The following is a 15,932-nucleotide window of genomic DNA, read 5'->3' as shown; positions in this document are numbered from 1 at the left end:
CTTATCTTGCTGATGAACACATACTTACCTGCCTCTCTTTTAAGACACTACGAGTTTCATCTTTAATGGAAGTCAGACACCCACACCTTTAATGTGTCCTTATGAAATAAAACTCTATAATAAAGGAAAGCCAGGGGATGGTGAAGATAGGATCCAAGTAATGGTTATCTTGGCTGCAGAAACAGAGGTCAGTTGAGGGTGGTGGAAGAACAACCTAGTTAGATGTACGTTTAACTGTTGTCAAGGTACAAGTTTTAATCTGGGGCAGTGGATTCACAGGTGCTTACCACATTACTAAAAATAACTAATAACTAAATAAAAGCAGAGCCACATGGGCCAATGATCTAATGGTGAAGGTGTGTCAGAAGTCAAGGATTATAATTAATCCAATTTTATGTACCTGAGTTCTTTAAATTGTCTTTGTGTGTGCAATATTGCATGACATGTGTGTTTGCATGTCAACAGAGGACAAAAATGGTATTTCTATTTGCACAGACTTCTAATTTTTGAAGTGCTTCTATGCATCCATAAAAACTGTTTAAGAAGCTCATTACAGATGGTTGAGAGCTCGGTGCTGTAAAATCAGGACTTTGGACCTCTGCTTCCTAAGGGAAAACTATTTTATTCTTATAATAGCTCTCCAAGGTGGGCAGGACAACTGTTATTATCAATGTGTCACAAAAGAGAAAAAGGGAACTGAGAGGGAAGGGACTTTCATGAGGTTACATAGTTAGATGACCTGCAATGGACTTAAGACTCCGGAGCTCTTATTCATCTCGATCCTTGGTTATTACTTTTCCACTAGGCATTTATTCCATGTCTGTTACATACCAGGCACATTTTGCTTGTGTGTTTATGTTTATGTATGTGCATGTTTTCTGGGTGCTGTGTGCACTTTATGGAATCTCATACCCTGTATATATGCCCTTGTAGTCCTGTGTGTCTCCTACATCTAATCAGCCCACTTCACTCTAGGAGGAATTCCCAGATGGGGTTTCAGTTGTCTTGTTATTCCTAGGTCATTGGTTTCAGCATTTCCCCAGAGCCCCAGCCAGGAAGGAAGGCAACTTTGATATCAGGGACAGATCCCCAGGCAGTGGGCACAGAGCAGAGGAGCATGCCAGCTATGCCTCAGTAATGATAATATTTACTATTTCATGGTAATTATAGTTTATGAAGAGTTCTCATAAATACTATCACTTAATTCTCTTGCTGAAAGTATATTTAATGATTCTCACTTTTCTCAGATACAAAGAGAGGATAAATTGCTTGCTCAGGGTAGCTCAACTTGAGGACAGACTGGAGAATTCAGGTCATTTATTTCTAAACTCGATTTTCTTTCCACTGTGTCCTGCTGTCTCTGAAAGGGCAACAAGAGACTATCCTCTTTCTAGCATTGCGGAGAGAAGCAGGTAAAAGCTCAGTGCCAAGCTGTAGGAAGACCCCAGTGACCAGCTTCTTGCTGGGCGAGATTGGGGTGGGGTGGCGGGAGGGACACCAACTCAGTGCCCTGAGCAGCCCCAGACTGAGAAAGGGACTGACAGTTGTAACTTCCCACCTTCCTATTGCCTGTGCCATTCTCAGTCCTTGGGCATCTCCCCCGTGTGCCTGGGGAAGTGACAGCAATAACATAAAACTGGTGAGGGAAAGGTGTCTTCTAAGTTCTGTGGCCTTATGCAGATCCTTTGTCTTTGAAGAGTCAGGGGATTGGGGGAACCTTCTACCTGCATCCAATCTGTAGGTCAAGAGGAGGCTGGCCACGGTCACTGCCAGAGGCCAATCCCTCCTGCTCAGCTCCCAGGCTCAGGGCTGTGCCACTCTCTAGTGCTGTCGGCTTGGACCTGTCTGTCTGCTTCCCCATAGCTTAACACTATCCACCACCGCAGGGCCGACGTGGCACCTGTACAGTCAAGCTGTACACTAAATAACCGCTGATGGAAAAGAGTGGATTTCTGTGTTCAGAACCATTTCTCTCCTTGGGCCCTGGACTGATCCGGACTGATCCTGCCTGTTGGGGACCGGGCAGTGCTGGGAGGTGACTCCTACCTTCCCTCTCGCCTCATGCCTTCACTGCCTGGGTTCAGGCCCCAAGGGCTTCTGGTTCTTGGGAAATTTCTTTCTCTCCTCCCTGAGCTGGGTCTCCCCAGATAAGGGGTCTCTGGAGTGTTGTGGGGAGTGCATATTAGGGGCCATGTGTGGCCATAGGTCAAGGCCCATCATTAATTCGGCCTTATCAATAATTAGGTGGAGGTTTTGTCTTCGCCTGTCTGGTTTCTTTGTTTTATTTCTCAAGTGTTCTGTTATCAGACGCTGGGCAGGTCAGCAAGGATGTATTTGATGATCATCCCCAAAGGACTGGGCTATGGGTCCTGCTAGATTCTTGGTATCCTCCTCGGAGACATGGCCTAACCTGGGCTAGCACTTGGCTTCTTCAAAAACACCCGCATCTCCTAGGGGCTGTAGGTTCAGGGACTAACTTTTCCATATTGGAAATCAGAACCTACTCCCCAGACCTTCCCTTCTGTGACATCGTCTTATCTAACTTTCTACACAATTTTACGAAAAGGTATTTCTATTTTTCCTGCTGAGAGAGGTGCAAAGCCTTGCTCAGGATCACAGAGCCAGTCTGTGGGGAAGGCTCCCCAAATGCAGGCAGTTCGAATGTCAATCTAACCTCCTCTGCCCTGCAGCCCTTTTAAGCTAATTTACATGAAAACAAGTTCAAAGGAATAGTGACTAATTTGCTCATCGTTACACAAAAGTACATCTTTACCGAAAAATAATAGATTTATGAGAAAATAAATGCAAAGCTCAGAGGGAAATGTTCAGTTAAAATATTTAATATTTGCCTCACACCCAGTCCTAGGATGAGCGGCCTCCAGCTCACCCCTGGGGTCCCATCTCGCTCATACTCCCCAGCCAGGTCTCTCCATCAAAATAGAGCCCCGCTCCCAATTGGCGGTAGAGCCAGGCAATTGGAGAAAAGTGAATTTGTTACCTGAATGATGCCGCTACTTTCGGACGCCTTCCCCCGCCCTTTGCGTGGCCCTGAGTGATTAAGAACTAGAATTTCTCGGTCCCCAACCGGGTCCCGCAGCTCGCCGTTCCACTCCTGCCGGGGCCCTCCGCGCTTCAGGGCCTCGCGTCCTCCCCTTTAAGGCAAGCCCCGCCCCAACACCCACGCCTCCCGGGCCCCGCCTCGCCTTCCAAGCCCTGCCTCCTCCGGCCCTCCCCTTTAAGGACCGGCCCCGGACGCAGACGAGGCTGTGACGCGGCCGCCGGCCCTCGGGCTGGGTACATTGTCGCGCGCGGCCGCTTCCCCCCGGCCGGGCCCCCGCCGCCCCGCGTTCCACCGAGTGCCAGGCCCCCGGGGGGAGGGAGGGAGGGAGCAGGGCCGGTGGGCGCCTGCGGCGCGCGGCAGGACCCACGGAGTCCCGCGACCCGCCGAGCCTGGAGCCGGGCCGGGGCAGGGAAGCCGGCTCCAGCCCGGAGCGAACTTCGCAGCAGGGCGGGGGGCGGCGGGGACCCCGTCCGGAGCCGGAGGAGGGGGCGGCCGCGGGCCCTCTCGCCTCTGCTCCCGCGTCTCCGGGCACCATGCTGTCCAACTCCCAAGGCCAGACCCCGCCGGTGCTGTTCCCCAGCCCGCCGCCGCCACCGCCGCAGCAGCAGCAGACCCCCGCCCCGGCCCAGCCTCACCCCCCGGCCCAGCCGCCGCCGCAGCTCCCGCAGCAGTTTCCCCAGTTCCACGTCAAGTCGAGCCTGCAGATCAAGAAGAACGCCATCATCGACGACTACAAGGTCACCACCCAGGTCTTGGGACTGGGCATCAACGGGAAAGTTTTGCAGATTTTCAACAAGAGGACCCAGGAGAAATTCGCCCTAAAAGTAGGTTTGGGGGAGCGGGGAGGACGGGCAGAGGGGGCTCCCGGGGCGCCCCAGCGTTCCGGAGCCGGAGAGGTGCAGTCTCAGCCTGATCGCACCGACCCTGTCCTGGGACCGGGCGTCCGGGCCGCGGAGGAGTGGCGGCGGCGGAGCTCGCGTCCCGACCAGGGGGTGCTCCGCGCGGCGGGGGCGGCGGGCAGGGGGGTCAGGTCCGCGCAGACCGCGCCGCCGAGATGTTTCCGGTCACCTCCGGGTGTGAGTGGCGGGGACTGGGGAGCCCTCGTGAGGACTCTGCCATTTTGGGGTTTGAGCCGGATCCAGCCAAGGCGCAACGGTTGGCTTTGGGACCACTTCTGCTAATTTCACCCGTCTCGAGGAAGCGATTATCGGGGCCTGTGGTTCTCCGTCTCCTCCCTCCTTTTCTTTCTGCGGGCACAAAAGGCCCCTTACTCATTGAGCTGGTTGGTCGGTTGGTTTGGAGAAGTCGGATCTCAGAGGTTTATTTAGCCTCGCTCCTTATTTGGGAGCCGGAATGTGTGATTTCACTTCCCTGGGCCTCGTGAGCGCTGCCGTGCCGCCTTGGGACGCGAGGGCCCGGGAGGTGCTAGGCTGGAGATTCCGCGCGGACGCTGCCCTCTACGCGCAGGGTTGGGATTGTTTTGATCCGAGAGCAGGCCCCCTCCTACCTTCAGTGCCGGTGAGGCTCCATATGGGAGGCCAGCAGGCTCCCGGCGTTGCCTGCTGTTTCCGTAGCTCCATTGATCCCTGTAAGCCTGCTCTCCAAACCGCGGCGTGGCCCCGCGCTGATCCCGCAAATCAGAGGTGGCCACTTGAGCCCTGGGCCTGGGCGATTGGTCGACAGGGGGAACACGAGCGTTATCCCTGAGCTGGGGAAACCCAACCTCTTTTTTTTTTTTTTAAAGGGGGTGTGGTGGAGGAATATGGGGATTTAAGTGAGAAGTTAAACAGAATGGACTTGGAGATCTGATCAGATGGGTGGGTCCCACTGCAGTTTGAGCCAGTGTTCGAGGTCACTAAGAAGGTTTTCCCCTTAGGGAAGTTTCAGATCAAACCACATCTCTAAAGGTGACACATCACGCCTATTTCCCCCGAGGTATCTTAATGATTGGAGGAGGAGAAAAATACTTCCTGTGTTGTATTTTCTCATCCCCCTCAATCCTCACTGACTCGCTGTATTTCAGCAATTAATGCAGAACTTCACATACGGGTGGAACTGTTGGAATATATAATTAGATGTAATGGAACCCTGGTACTTCGGGGTTGTAAAGGGCAAGTAGGTCCAACTTACAGATTTCAAAGCCTCAGAAATTATTTTCTTTCTGCTTTCCTCTTTTTGGGTTGCACATTGGGCAAACCCCAACACCGCCACATTTCTTTGGTTTCTAAGTATTGCTGCGGGCTTTGGGTTGTTTAGTGTTGACAGAGGAGAAGGAATATACCAGTATCTTGAACACTGTAATATCTGCTCTTTAAACCGCTTTTTCCCCATAACTCATAACTGGGGGGCAGGGAGAAGGGGTAGTTGTTTGACCATGTTTATGACCTTGGCGAGTGGAGTTGAGTGAATACTGTTTAATAACCGCAGTTAACCTGTATTGTTGGGGAAGTGACAGACGTTTTCTTTGGGAGAGTTTTCTGTTCCCTCTGAGACGCCATCTGCCTTCACCCAACAGCAGTTTGAGGACACTGGCTGCTCTTTCGCTTGGGTAGTTGGAATACTGTATACAGACTTCAAAACAAAAGCTCTCAACTTCTGCTCCTCATTTTATTTAATGACACACAAAACCACATTCTAAAATGCTTTTGGGTGGCAATTCGTGTTTCTGTTTTAATTAATAGGAGAGAGATTTGGCTATTTTCCCCCTCTGAATAATTCTGAAAGGAAAAATCCAGCAGTATTTTAAGTAACACTCACAGTTTATCCTTCTCAGGTTAGAAGTGGGTGAAGATTGTAGTCAGAGGCTGTTTTGACAGGCAGCTTGTTCCCAGATTTTGTAAGTTGACTCAACTGTTAAATTGTAGATTTCCCACACATCTTTGTGTAAAAACTTAATAACTGAGGAAGAAAGGGATGCTGTGAGAGACAGATGGTAATGTCAATACCATTTGCATATCCAAATATTGGCTAAGATGTAATTACAGCTTGGCGGGCGGGGGCAGGGAGAAGCTGGCCCAAAGAAGCATGTTCTGGAGATGCACACCGAAGAGATTTCTAGATCTTGAATGTTGATTGACTTACCCTTAGGTGCTGAGTGGCGAGATGATTTTCTAACCCAAGAGTGTTTGATGGTAGAGCAAGGGAGGAAGATGTAGGCTGGATGGGCTCCCCATCAGGAAGATGCCTGAAGGAGAAGGTTTAGGGGAGTTGAGGGGAGTTCTGACATTTGCTATTTCATAGCTCTGGGAGTTGATGGGAGGTGGTGGCTGCCCAGGCGCCCTGCTGGTATCTCCACTCTGAGAGCTAACGTGCCTTTGGCGGGGACTGCGGCCTCACTCGCCATCTCTCCCGGCTGCTTTTGCTGAGTTCTGAGTCATTCTCATCTACAGTCAGAATGGAAGGCCCTGTAGAGGTCATTTCATCGAGACCCCTCATTCTGCAGATGAGAAACCCAAGGCCCGGAGCAGAGACTCACTTAAGGTGACATAGGCCTGTCCTGGGCAGAGCCGGATTTGAACCCAGGACGCCTGACTGCCCGTGTCAGGCCTCTTCCACCTGGTAACTGCGGTGACATCAGCAGGCTCCAGCCTGGGGCTGGCTGCTCTCCAGAGCCCCTCCAGCCCCAGGAGCCACTCTGTGCAGGCCCTCATCGACTGTCAGCAACTGGGTGCTGGGTGGGTACTTATCTCCTCCCCAGCAGTAACACCCAAAGTTGGAGGGGCAGCTTATAAACCGACTCAGCATGTCCATGACTCTTGCATGTATGGTAACAAGCATTTTTTTTTAACCACTCTCACCCCTTTTCCTTTTTGAAAGAAATCTTATTTATTAGTAGTATTTTTTATATAAGAAATTGGAACTCTATTAATCATTTCTTTGGTCGTCAACCCAGCTGTGTGGCAATGGATCATATTTCTTGCGGAGTCGTTCAGCTGCTTCCTGCCTCACTGTGTCATGGTGACTGTTAGGTATCAGCTAAACAAATTTAATTAAAGCTGTCCCTGCTGTCCCTCTCTGCTGTGCGAGTCTGATTAAGTGAAGCACGTTATTGCGCTACAAAATATAGAATGTTGTCATAACTTATCTCTGTTTACCTTTCCATTGCTTGCATTGGAAAAAACAAGGTCCTGAGGTTTCATCTCCTTTCCATTCTCCAGCAGTCCTCCCTCCCCAGGTCACTTAGTGTCGCTGTGATGTGGCTTCCTTGGTGTTCTGAGTGGGAGACAGTTAGAAACTTCCATGGTTGGTCTGGATGCTGCTAGAGGGACACACAAGAGCTCCCACATGCCCGACAGTACAGCCCACATCCTGTCCAGCACACCTCGTGCTGTGTACCTGTCAGGGACCAAGATAGGTAGTGTGAGTGGGTGAGGGGCAGTGTTCCAAACTGGGGTTTGCCTGGATGGAATCACAAAGCAACAGAAGTTTCATTGACCAAAACAGCCTCTTTTATATTCACTGTGGTTATAGGTGCTGGATGGTTTGCCAAGCATCCTACCATATGCTTCGTTGATTGGAGGGTAGACATATAAAGCAGCCTTAAAGTTTTGGGGGCCAAGAAACCGATTTGGAGAAGGCAAAATTAACAAATGGTAGTGTAAGGCTGCATTGTTCAACATGGTGCCAATACCCATGCATGGCTATTAAAATCAGAATTAATTACATTAAACTGAATTAAAAAATCTGTTGCTGGCCACATTTCAGGTGTTCAGTGGCCACATGTGGCTCATGGCTAATGAACTGAACAGTGCAGAAGGTCACTTTCATCCTTATAGAAAGTTCTACTGGACTTTGCTGGTCCAGACGTTAAGTTTTGCAGCTGGTAATAGAGGAGCTTTGAAAGGGAAATCTGTGAGGACCGAAGGTGCTGGGATAGCTCCCTGCCAGGTGCAGGAGGTGGGGACGGTGGTCCTGAGGGAAGAGCTGGGGAGCAGGTCAGTGAGGGGGAGTGTGGCTGATGGCTCAGTGGTGAACCTGACCCATCTTTGTGTAAAAAGTAGGCTTTAAAGCATTTGAGGGGCATGGAGTAAACTAACAGGATGTTACAAAGAAAGGTTATGAATTTCTGAGGTTGGGGTGTGTGGTTTTTTGAGGGAAGGCCTGGTTCCTGGTTTTAGAGACCCTGTCCCTCACTGGGGCCGTGGCCCTGGCTCCTGTCTGCTGCAGATCAAAGCCTGGTCTGCTCGTGGTCTTTTTCCACTTGTGAATTCTAGGCTTTGATGGGGCTTGAGAATAATCTTCTGCCAAGATCCGGGATCAGTGACTGACAGAAGGGGGCAGAAAAGCAGCTCTAGGCCTCAGGCCAGGTTGGGAGGGGGTCTAGGAGCTGACGGGGCACCCTTTGAGGATGAAGGTGTTGGTATCCATGATTGGGATGCTTTGACTGTTTGGCAGCTGAGGAGTTGGGACATCAGCAATTGATTCCATTTAAAGAGCAGGTGCAGGGGATTCAGGCCGGGAGGAGCCCAGCTTCAGGGCCACTGGAGGCAAACTTAATCCCTGACCAAAGCCTGGGGTTGTGGGAGGGGCCGAAGCTTCTGTCACCAGCAGAGCCCAGTGTGTGAAGTCTCTGCCAGGGGGAATGTCAGCCAGGCAGGGCAGGGCAGGGCACCGGCATCTGCTTTGAGTCCTTTCTCAGGTCCCAGGCCGCCCTCTGGGGCTCCGATCCTGGCTGCTTCCCGGGTTGTCTGACGTGTATGATGCTTCCAAGGGTCACGTGCAGTCTCTTTTCCCCCCACTCTGCCCTGTACTGTTCCTTTCCAGGGAGGTGGGTGGACAGGGCAGAGTTGTTCTTTGGGTTCGAAGGGGCCGAAGCTGCTCTTGGTAATGATGTAAGGCCCAGTGGTGGAGGGAGCCACACCTCCTAGCTCCTTTCAGCTGGCAGCACTGCCTGGCCGTCTTTCTTGACTCCTTCTGTCTCACTGGGGAAGAGGCTGGACCAGTCCAGAAAGGGTCGGAGGTATGTTCACAGTCTCACCTGATGTCGGCATCAGAGCCATCCACGTCTCGGGACCTGGCTCCCTGGGGCCTCCTCTTGGTCAGGGTTCCTGTGGGTTTCTGGTTGCTAGAGGCAGTAGACTGGGACTGTAGGCCTGGCAGGTCAGAACTGAACTCTGCTAACCGGTCACTAGGTTCCTTCTACATAGGTCACCTTATAAACGGGGATGTTGGTAAAGAGAAGGGGCCATGCCCCTGGGCAGCCTGATGTATACCAGGTATGAGCCCAAATTAGATTTTGTGCCTTTTCTAGTCTTTAGGGGAATACTGATATTTCATATTTTAAGATATGTATGGGTGTAAGTATTTATAGATGAGTCTGTTGCTATGGGTGATGTGCTAGATTAGAAAGCAAAAAAATGGTCTAGTTTTTGTGCCCTGGGAAGTAGTTGTGTGACCTTGAGTAGGTCAGTTCAACGTCCTAGGCCTCAGTGCCCCCATCGGAGGGTCAGGCTGCTGGCCTCCTTGAGCCTTCAGTGAGGGCGAGGGGAAGGCTGTGCTGCAGTGCCAGCCAAGGGCAGGCAAGACCGCTTGCTGCCTGCCTCACATCTGACCGGCAGCAGGATCTGGGCCCGCAGGGGTGCCCTTTCGATAGGCTTAATGCTGGGCTCCAGGGCAGCCTGTGTCCAGTTAATTAATAATCTCACTGACCAGCTGTTCATTCTCTCGTGTGAAGTCTCAGAAAGTGTTTCAGCCAGCGCCTCGGCAGAGAGGATTGGTGTGTAGCTGTGCAGGTGTGAGTCTATGCTTTTTTTGGTATCAGAAGAATCCTATAGTGTGGTGGTGGCTCAAGTAGAGATGGGGAATTCTATATCTTTCCCATCTGGAGCTCTGTTCCCACTTGAGGGGCCGTGGCGCTGTGACTGGTCGAGGGCTGTGCCCCCCGCAGGGGACCTGGCTGGAGGAGGGAGTGCGGGTCACCACCTAGCTGGCTGTCCACTCGTCAGGGTCAGGCTTTGCCTTGGCGTGTGGCTGGGTCCATCCGAATGGGTCTTTCTTTTGATTCACCCAGAGAATAGTATAGGCCAAGGGCTGTGCTGAGGTGGAAGGTGGGGACTGATTCCCAGAGCCGATGAGGAAACAGGGATTTGCATCCAAGTGTCACTCGGCCCTCCGGTTGGGGCTGGCTAAGATTTCAGGAGGGAGAGGAGGCGGGCGATGCCTGCTGGTGTCTCTTCTCTCCTCTTCCTGCCACTTGAGGCTAAAGCAGTGGTTTCCGCCCTGGCGCTCTGGGCTGTGGGGTGCTGTGTGCCAGGCCCTGGGATTTGGTTGGAAGAAGAAGAGACATGGTGGAAAGGGGATACAGTTGTGCCCAGCCTCTGGCAATGTAGAGTTCTTGAGGTCTTTATTCTCTGATCCTTTGTATGCAACCGGCAGGTGGTAGGGCTGGGGTGGGCCCCAAGGTCAACCCCTATCTGTAACTGATATTCCCCTCCAAGACCAGCCAAGCCATGGGTGTATTCCGCTGGGAGCCAGAGCTGTCCAAAAGGGTCATGTGAAAGGGCATCTTGCATTTGAGGGACGTTTCCAGGCATCTCCATGGCCAAGGACTCATCTGGGAGGTGAAGAGCGGTGAGGACAGGCGGAAGCTGTGTGGCCACCTTTGGAAGCCTTTGTGTCTCAGGGAAGATGAGGGGGACAGAGGGATCTGTACCGTAGATGCCTTCTCGCGGGCTTAGCTCCATGATGATTGCTCCTCGGAGCCTGGGGTGGAGGTGAACTCTCTCCAGTCCCGGGTAGGGGAGGGGCCCAGGAGGAGGCCCAGGACAGGCGCCTGCCTCCTTCCTTACCTTCTTCGTTCTCCGTGGGGCTCCTTACCTTCCCGGTCCCCCAGGGCAGGGGGTGGAGTTGACCACTTTGCTGCATTTCGATCATCTATATTGGTCCTAGGCTCTCAGCCCGCACTGGGCATTAGCAACCTGGCCTCCTGCCCAGGGCCCAGAACTTTACTCAGCCCCTCTGTCCCAATAGCTAAAAATAAACCTGCTGCAGCCCCCCCTCCTCACAGCCAGGCCCTGCTCTTGGCCCCAGGTCTTCCTGCCGGCTGTGGAGCCGCTTCTGTTTTCACTCTCGCCCTTCCCATTTGCCCCCTTCTCCTCCAGCTTGAGCCTGGTAGGTGGTTTGGGGCCAACTTGCTCTTCTGAGTGCCAAACTGTGGCTGGTACTGGTTCTGCAGGTGTCCAGATGTATGTGTGCAGAGGCTCTGTGGGCTGCCTTGCCCAGGCCCTGTTAGGGGAAGGGGTAGAGGCAGGTGGAGGGCTGCACAGATTCATCGCTGCGCTCCCTTCAGTCTGGCTTCCCTCAGGCTGCACCCGCAAGCAGGCTGCCTGGCCCGAAGGTTTGTGGGCTGAGGAGGAGAGCCCTGCAGGAGGCTGTCCCAGGCCGTCACCCCGACTGCCCTGTGACCCAGCACGCTGTCTGCCCGAGGACTCCTGCCCTGCTGCTGAGCTGTACTCCCCACCTCCGCAGTGTGGGGCTTCAGGTTACCGCGTTCAGAGGGGTGACCTCATCTTGCTGGCTTCCAAGAATAGCTGGGCTCTGCCTCTTGGGGCCTCCTTCCCAAGTCAGGCCATGTCTGACCCCCCCCCCCCCCCCCCGTGCCTCCCGGCCCTCCTAGCTCAGCCACCTGCAGGATGTCACTGAGAGCATGGGTCTCTGCTGCCTCCTGACTGGGGGATGTGGGGGGGTGCAGGGATATTGGTGATCTGTCTCCACTGGGGTCTGTTGAGGTGGCCTTGTTCCCTACTGCCCATGGCTCCTGGAGGAAAGGGGTTCAGGTCGCTGGGGGACCTGCTTAACTGACAGAAACCGGGCAGAGTATTCTTTGAGTTGGACAGTGGCATTCTCTTCTTTCTGATTTTTCTAATCCCTGGACAGGTGTCAGTACTGACCACGTCACAGGAGGGTTCTGGGTCTGTTTTCTGGATTAGAATTTATTTGGAAGAAGGGGTGTAGTGGGGGGAGTGATAGGAGCTGAGGTAGGACTTGGGGGACCCTCTGCCTTCAGCCAGTTACATGCCCAGACCGTGTCTCCAGGACTGCCTTCTCCCCTCTGTCCCCCTGGGGCCTCACTTCCCCTGCCGGGAGAGATTTATCTGCCAAGGCCCATCGGCCTGGGAGGGGAGGAGCAGGGTGTCCATTGCTGAGTTATTTTTAACTTCCGCAGAAGGAGCCCCTGTCCTTGGAGTAAGCTGAACCCTTTCTTCTCTCCCCATCCCATCTCCTTACCGGCTTCTGTAGTTCTCAGAGGAAGGCTAGTAGGATTGCTAAGGCCTTCACGGGAGCTGCGAAGGGAAGCCTCTCTAAGTGAGGGATCTGCAGACTGCTTGAGGTGCCTGACTTCTGGAGCTCAAAGGGCTGTGGGAGGTGGGGAGGAAGAGGGGGAGCCCTGGGCATTCGAGGCCACATGTGTGGAACTCAGAGCATCCTAGGAATGCAGGTGGACTGGTGGAGAGACCATGTGTACCTTGGAGCCTGGAGCACGGTCTGCTCCGCCGTCCTCGTGAGGGTAGCAAGGGGTCATCTTGTGCCTTTCGTCTGCCTCTCTCCTTACAGGCGCCCAGATCTCCCAAAGGTAGAAGGCCTCGGGGACAAATGGGTGTGCATAGTAACCTGCTTTGTAAGTGCTCACTTTTATAGAAGGGCCGAGTTTTTCTGTTCCCACCGATTGCGAGGTACCCAAGCAAGAGCCTGTGTGGATTTTCAGGGATTCCATGCCCTCCACATCCCCATTCCCAGCAGTGCTCTAGTCACCTGTACTCTTGGGGAGGAGGAAGAGGGGCGTGAGTGCCCCTTCTCCTATCTCATCTCTCCTGATTTTAAGGACTCATTTGGTCACCTTTCCTTAGATTTCTTAACAGACACAAAGTTGGGTTTGAGATGCAATTAGAGAAGGGAGGAGTAGAGAGTAGTTGGGTGGGGGGGTGCCTGGGAACCTCAGCCATGGAGTGAAGGTCTTGCCCCCTCAATTCCTTGGAGTGCACGGGCATGTTTGGCTGAAGCAAAGCTCTGATCATGTAGCTTCCCAGCTTAAACTCTTCAGCGGGTTTCTTTTGCCTGTGGAATACGGGAGATTTCCAAATCCTTCCCAGATCTGACCCCAGTTTGTTTTTCTCTGAATACACGTTCTAGGTCAGCTGAAGTGGCTTATATATGGTGTTCCCTTAATAGGACTCTGCTCTCCCACCGTCTCACCTTTGCCCAGGGGATGTAGCCCCTCTGTCCCCACCCCGCCCTGCCTATCTACCTACTCTGCCCTGAACAAATGCTGCTACTTTCCTGAAATCTTTCACAGCAAAAGCGGGCCTTCCCTGTCCCTCCCCCTCAAACTTGCCAAGACACTCTTACCGTTTATTTCCCATTTTGAACATGTGCAAAGTGCTCCTCTAGATATTGGATCATAAGTTCCTTGAAGACCCACATCTTCATTATTTTTATGTTCTGTTTCCATGTGACTATATGCCCTCATTGAAAACAAATTCATGGAGTGTTTTGGCATTGTGCGTCGTACCTAGCTGCCCAGTAAAAGTGTGATAACTGCGTAATGGTGGATGTGGCCTACCAGAACGGAAGGAAGGAGCGGTGGTCCTCGGGGTTGAGGAGGACGGCTCAGCTCTGGGAGGGGAACACTACTGGGCCAGGCGCTCTGAGCCTGAGCCAGGGGTATAGTGAAGGTCTCCCAAGGTCTGTCCCAGTCCCCCTTCTTGTCTGCTAAAGAGCCACTCTCAGAACAGCCCTGGGCATTTCTTCCCTCCACCCACTCAGATCTGCTGACTCAAGCTGGCACCTTCTGTTTCGGCTAACGGAGTCCTCGTTCCTGTAAGAGCCCTGACCACAGTTTCCCACTAATGCCTCTCCTCTTCCTCCCTGTTCCAGAGCCCCTCCTTTTCCTGTTCTGCCGTGGAAATGACCCTTCTGCCCCTCGAGGAACTTTAATGGAGGGAGGGACGGATGTAACACTTGCCAGCTCCCCTACAGCTCTTGGCAACTTCTAGTTAGTTCCAGACACAGCAGCGATGCACGGATGGGGTCCAGGGCGACATGTCTGCTGGCCTTGCTCCTGAGTGTTTCAAGAGGACCAGTGTTGAGCTCCACATTGCTGTGACTGAGGTCAGAGGTTTGAACCTCGTGGGGCCCCTTGCCCCCATACCACCGACTTACAGGGGAAATAGGACTGGACTGGGGTCTGAGAGCCCCGGCCGTGTGGTCCTCAGCAGCTCGCAGGATGTGTCAGGGTCTCACCCAGTTTCTTCATTTGTAAATCAGAGGGCTCAGACTTGGTCTCAAAGGACTGCTGTGTTGAAGGGCTTTCTTTATTACTGTTGCTACAGCCCCAGCTGCTGAGGACACAACCTGATGCTGGGGAAGAGCTGGTCAGGCCAGGTTCCAGGCAGCCCGGGGCTGGGAGCCTCCTTCCTGTCCCCACGGTCTGTGGGCCACCGTTTTTTTCACCCTTCTCCAGGCTGTGGTATTTTTATTTTGCCTTTCAACCAGTGTTTCTAAACATTTATTTTCTTCCATGCCTGCCTTCTGTCTTCCCTGCTGACTGGCCATCAGGAGGCCCAGATGGTAGGATTAGCCTAGAATGGGAGACGAGGCAGAGCTATCCCCTTGGGTATAGACCCCTTTAGTATCTCTGCTATGTGAGATGAGAGGAGCTCAGAGCTATGAGGTTGATTCTGGGTGGCAACTTAGACTAGACCTCTGCCTTTCTAAGCGGGATTTGCTTTCAGGTGTCTTTGATCCTCCTGAGATCTAAAGCAATTTGCTATTCAAGAAAGTTAATTAGGGCCAAGAATGACCCTTGTAGTTTCCCTGAAGATGGATCAGAACAGGGTGATTTTGATGCCTTCAACAGCCTTCTGTCTTCTGCCTCCTTCAAATCACTGTGGAAAATTTAGCTACACTGTGAAGGTTTCCCAGATCAGTAACAAGTCTTTAATGGAACGGATACTTTGTATCAGGCATTGTGTTAGGTGTTTGACTTACACTTTTATTAATTCTTTAAATACTACTACAAACCAACAGACCCCATTTTGCAGAAGGGAAAGCCTGTTCAAACATGCTCAAATCAATTCAAAACATTCATGGTTTGTTGAGCCACTACAAAGTGCTGAGTATTGTTATGGGCTCTGGGGATGCATGAGCGCACACAGCAGGCAGTTGCAAGAACTCCTGTGGGTGCGGAGCCTGCATTCTAGCAGGCAGAGACAGACGAAGCATAGTCAACCAAATGGTGTGGTTTGTCAGATGGTGGGAGGTATGGAAGAGCAAAAATAAGAGAGGGAAGGAGGCCCTGGAATGCTGGAGTGTGTTTGGTGTAGGGGTCAGGAAGGGCTTCACTGAGAAGGAGAAGTTTGAATGAGCTGCGGAAGTATTTGGAGGGAGGGGGTCAGGGCTGGCAAGTGTAAAGCCTGCAGGCCATGAACGATGGACACAGATAACTCTAAAGCCTGGGAGCCTTCCAAGCTCACAGCACCACCTCTCTGCTAGCTCTTTCATGGCTCCATTATAACACAGTACTTAGTTGATCTGGTGATTCATTTCATCATCAAATATTTATGGAATGCTTATTTTGAGCAAATTACTACAGTGCAAGATGTGGGCCCTGCCTTTGGGAATTTATAGTTTACAGGAGTGAGCACCTATGTGTATATAAAAGGAATGAAAGAAACTGCCCCCCCAAAATCTGGATTGTGTCCTTTCATACACACCCCCACCTGACACTGACAGAGGTGGGCCAGCTGGTCTGATTCCTGGTTTTACGCATGAAGCAAGAGGTGCAAGGAGGTGATGGTGGGTAAGTGTGGGGTCAGGGCACAGAGACACGGGTTCCTCGGCGTGGGAGGGATCGGCTGGGGGAAGTCACTTTTGC

The 15,932-nt window shown here is 52.4% G+C and overlaps 1 protein-coding gene and 1 long non-coding RNA gene across 5 annotated transcripts in view; one reads left to right on the top strand and one right to left on the bottom strand.

Annotated features, from left to right (window-relative positions):
• The first annotated feature begins 3,269 nt into the window (after positions 1-3,269).
• Positions 3,270-15,932, top strand: part of MAPKAPK2 (MAPK activated protein kinase 2) — a 47,962-nt gene continuing 35,299 nt past the window's right edge. Inside the window, exon 1 of one of the 4 annotated variants that reach the window (XM_057508036.1) lies at positions 3,270-3,885. In XM_057508036.1, coding sequence (XP_057364019.1) covers positions 3,595-3,885 — 291 coding nt within the window. In that variant the 5' untranslated portion in view covers positions 3,270-3,594. The remainder of the gene's footprint in view (positions 3,886-15,932) is intronic. The other 3 variants (XM_057508037.1, XM_057508038.1, XM_036909799.2) reach the window with 3 other exon arrangements.
• Positions 4,569-8,722, bottom strand: LOC118924727 (uncharacterized). The gene is made up of 2 exons (XR_008999429.1): positions 6,143-8,722; positions 4,569-5,959 (listed from the first exon to the last, which is right to left on the bottom strand). It is a non-coding gene; the product is annotated as an uncharacterized LOC118924727 (long non-coding RNA).

The sequence above is a fragment of the Manis pentadactyla genome, chromosome 9 (assembly GCF_030020395.1).
Source record: "Manis pentadactyla isolate mManPen7 chromosome 9, mManPen7.hap1, whole genome shotgun sequence".
NCBI classification, from domain to species: Eukaryota; Metazoa; Chordata; class Mammalia; order Pholidota; family Manidae; genus Manis; species Manis pentadactyla.
This window is presented reverse-complemented; position numbering and strand designations above follow the sequence as displayed.